Raw genomic sequence first — 2,854 nt, 5'->3', positions numbered from 1 at the left:
TTGATGGTGCTAATTAATTAGCATAATTTCACAAAGCATACATTTTGCATGGATCATTTTAAAATATTCTCGTTAGCACCTGTGGCATTTTCGCCAAATGGTCTTTGCCAGTAGTGCCATCCTCCCCGCTGGCTGTGAGGGCGGGTTGTCCCTAACTGCTGCATATGGATTACAGGAACACATGTCGTTGAATGGAACAAAAAGCGGGTTACACGTTCCACTGTGCCGAGATGTGAGGTGCAGGTGGTGATGATCACCCCGGGGTATACGCTGCACCCTTTTACAAGCACTCCAGAATCCACCAGCGCTAGTGAAACCCAGGTCGGTCAGCCCTCCATTCATCGACCGGAGGTGTGAATAACGACGCCACCTTCACATACTATGTTTAATTGGATCAATTGGGGGAGAGAAAGAAGGAAATTGCAACAAGAAATCAACAGCAGTTATACTATTTAAAAGGAAGAAAAATTTCGTTAGGGTTTTTGTTACTAATCCAAGCTCCAAACTTAGTATTAGTATTTTCGTCACTAAAATTCATAACCAAACATCATATGCAGCAAGAAGAGTAACAAAGATACGAAAAAGATGATTAAACTGATCAAGAAAGAGGATGTGCTGTTTATTAGAGGTACAGTACCCATTAGTTCTAGCTACTTAATTATCCTCATCTGCAACTCCTCTCCCCTCAAGTAAAGTCGAAATCTTTTCCGATTGATCATATGGCTCCAACTCCAAGAAAATCTATGAACATAGGTGTTTCAGTTTTCTGCAGAAAATGGCTCGAGCCATGGTAGTGATCAGCAAACCATGTAGACGCCGGCGATGTTGGTGCAGCAAAGGAGATCTCCGATGTTGATACCGGCGAGTATGGCAGTGAAAGATGCATATGCTTGCTTGACTCCTCTATTTGTCTCCTCATATGCCAACTCTTGTTGTCGCAGCCTGTAGATTGAGTTAGTATATGTAATCAGCCCCATTCTCAATGTCAAATCTTGAAATTTTATGTACCTCAAATGCTTGATGCTACGGCTATATATTGTAGAATACTCTCAACAAAGTATTAATGATGAAAATGCACTTGAAAATGGGATAATGCAAGCAATATTGTAGACAATGAAGGGATAAATTTAAACTGACCAGAATACAAATTTACAAAAGAAATACCACCGATGAAGTGGTCATTACTCGACCAGGAAACTTGATTTCCACAGTAACTCTGCATCTCTGCAAAATTGGCAGCAGAATTGCTTGAACATTTCTCCATTGATCTTCTACCAAGATCAGGCTGCTGATCCGTACTACATTCCCTTTTCACGTATGATTCCGGTTTCTCTCTGTATTTCCTGGCTGTCAAAACATGCCAATGATTCTTCACTGCATTGTCTGTCCGCCCTGGGAAAAGCCTGGAAATCAACGCCCATCTGTTGCCATAAACTCTGTGAGCCTCCATTAGCCTCTCCTCTTCTGCTTCCGTGAAAGCTCTTTTGTTAATCTTTGGGTCTAGTTGATTATACCACCTCAGTCTACAACTTTTACCTTCAAATTAAAGAATCCAGCAAAGAAACCAAAAAAACAAAAAGAATTAGTACTCTTTGTTCAGTCAACAATGTTCCTCTTTTATTCTTCGGGTTAATAGAAGAAATTAAGCACTCCATACCCGATCTTCCTTCCAGTTTTTGAGCTATGAGGTTCCAGTTCTGCGGACCATAGAGGGCCACAAGTTTCCTTAGCTTTGCATCCTCTGAAGGCCTCCAGTGCCCCCTAGCACGAAATTTTGTCTGCCCACGTTCCATTCTTTTACAACTTTCACTAGGGTTTTTCCCGTTATTAATCTTGGAGAAGTTTACGCTGCAGCCTCCCATTGCCGCCTTTTCAACTTCTTCTTGGACATTATTACTGCAATCCTTAGAGACCCTAATATTGCAGCCCTTCATCACAGAAAAATCCATACTTCCACCTCTTCCCCTCGGTTTCGACTTTATCTCTGAAACATGCACTGGATCTTTAAAAGCATCAGCAGAAAAACCCATTGATAACACAGGGAATAGTACAGTTCTATCTATTAGGAAGTTGCTGCCTTTGTAGGCGGCGAAGCCAGCATGTTCTTGGTGACACTGGCGAAGGTTGGTGGCGGTATGCTGCTGCATGGAGATATATACACCAAGAGAAGGGGTAGAAGGAAAGGATGGCAAGAAGAACGAGTTGTTGACAGAGAATAAAGGGCAAAACGTTAAGATGAGAATTTGAGAAGACAGAGAGTTGTTTAGAAGCGTTAGCAGAAAAAAAGGTGTTTGTGAAATCCACACGATTTTAGTCATCTCCATATCTGCCAGTAGGGACTGGGGGAGGGCCTGGCTAGGCTTCACTGGTAGGCCAGTGAGAATGACCCCTAATTTGACTTATTCTCAACCCCCATAAATGCATCACTACCCCAAACATTTCAAACCAAATATGGGCACACCATAGGTTCCATTCTTGGTTCGTGGAGCGTTGCATGTATTCATGAAACAAAACTATGCTGTCGCTGTGAGTTGTAATCAATGAATATACATATATAAGCTTATTCTTCTCATCAACTAATTAAATTTTAATCATTGTTACAGTGTTACACAAAAAAAAATTGGACAATTCTGGATGCTGATTTTCAGACTCGACCTGTTTGCAGCCCATTTCCAGCAAAAGGGAAGAGAATATATAAATAAGAGAAGTGTGCATATTGACCAAGTGAGGAAGCGGTCCAGTCCAGAGGTGCAGAGCAGGAGGTTGCTTTTCTTGCACGAACCCTGTTGCATAGAATTGGAATTAGAGTCCTTGCTGACACACAGACTCTATTTCAACAATAATGCAGTAATAA

At 41.6% G+C, this 2,854-nt stretch overlaps 1 protein-coding gene across 2 annotated transcripts; it reads right to left on the bottom strand.

The window, feature by feature from the left end:
• Positions 1-349: 349 nt before the first annotated feature.
• Positions 350-2,448, bottom strand: MYB110 (myb domain protein 110). 2 transcript variants are annotated; one of them, XM_011100341.3, is made up of 3 exons: positions 1,658-2,448; positions 1,165-1,536; positions 350-942 (listed from the first exon to the last, which is right to left on the bottom strand). In XM_011100341.3, exons 1-3 carry the CDS (start codon positions 2,322-2,324, stop codon positions 716-718), a joined length of 1,266 nt encoding a protein of 421 aa, XP_011098643.2. In that variant the 5' UTR covers positions 2,325-2,448; the 3' UTR covers positions 350-715. The 2 variants fall into 2 exon arrangements, with proteins under 2 accessions (XP_011098643.2, XP_011098642.2); XM_011100340.3 differs by having other exon boundaries at positions 1,138-1,536; positions 1,658-2,447.
• Between the last annotated feature and the right edge of the window lie 406 nt (positions 2,449-2,854).

The sequence above is a fragment of the Sesamum indicum genome, linkage group LG9, assembly GCF_026168435.1.
Source record: "Sesamum indicum cultivar Baizhima isolate 11 linkage group LG9, ASM2616843v1, whole genome shotgun sequence".
Classification (NCBI taxonomy): Eukaryota; Viridiplantae; Streptophyta; class Magnoliopsida; order Lamiales; family Pedaliaceae; genus Sesamum; species Sesamum indicum.
Note: the sequence above shows the minus strand (reverse complement) of the source record. Positions and strands in the feature narration are given on the sequence as shown.

Coding starts and splice junctions, on each gene's coding strand:
- MYB110 (XM_011100340.3), bottom strand. CDS start 2,324: ATGGAGATGACTAAAATCGTGTGGATTTCACAAACACCTTTTTTTCTG. Junction 1,537..1,657: donor AAAACTGGAAGGAAGATCGG/GTATGGAGTGCT, acceptor TTTAATTTGAAG/GTAAAAGTTGTAGACTGAGG. Junction 943..1,137: donor TTTTGTAAATTTGTATTCTG/GTCAGTTTAAAT, acceptor CTCAATCTACAG/GCTGCGACAACAAGAGTTGG.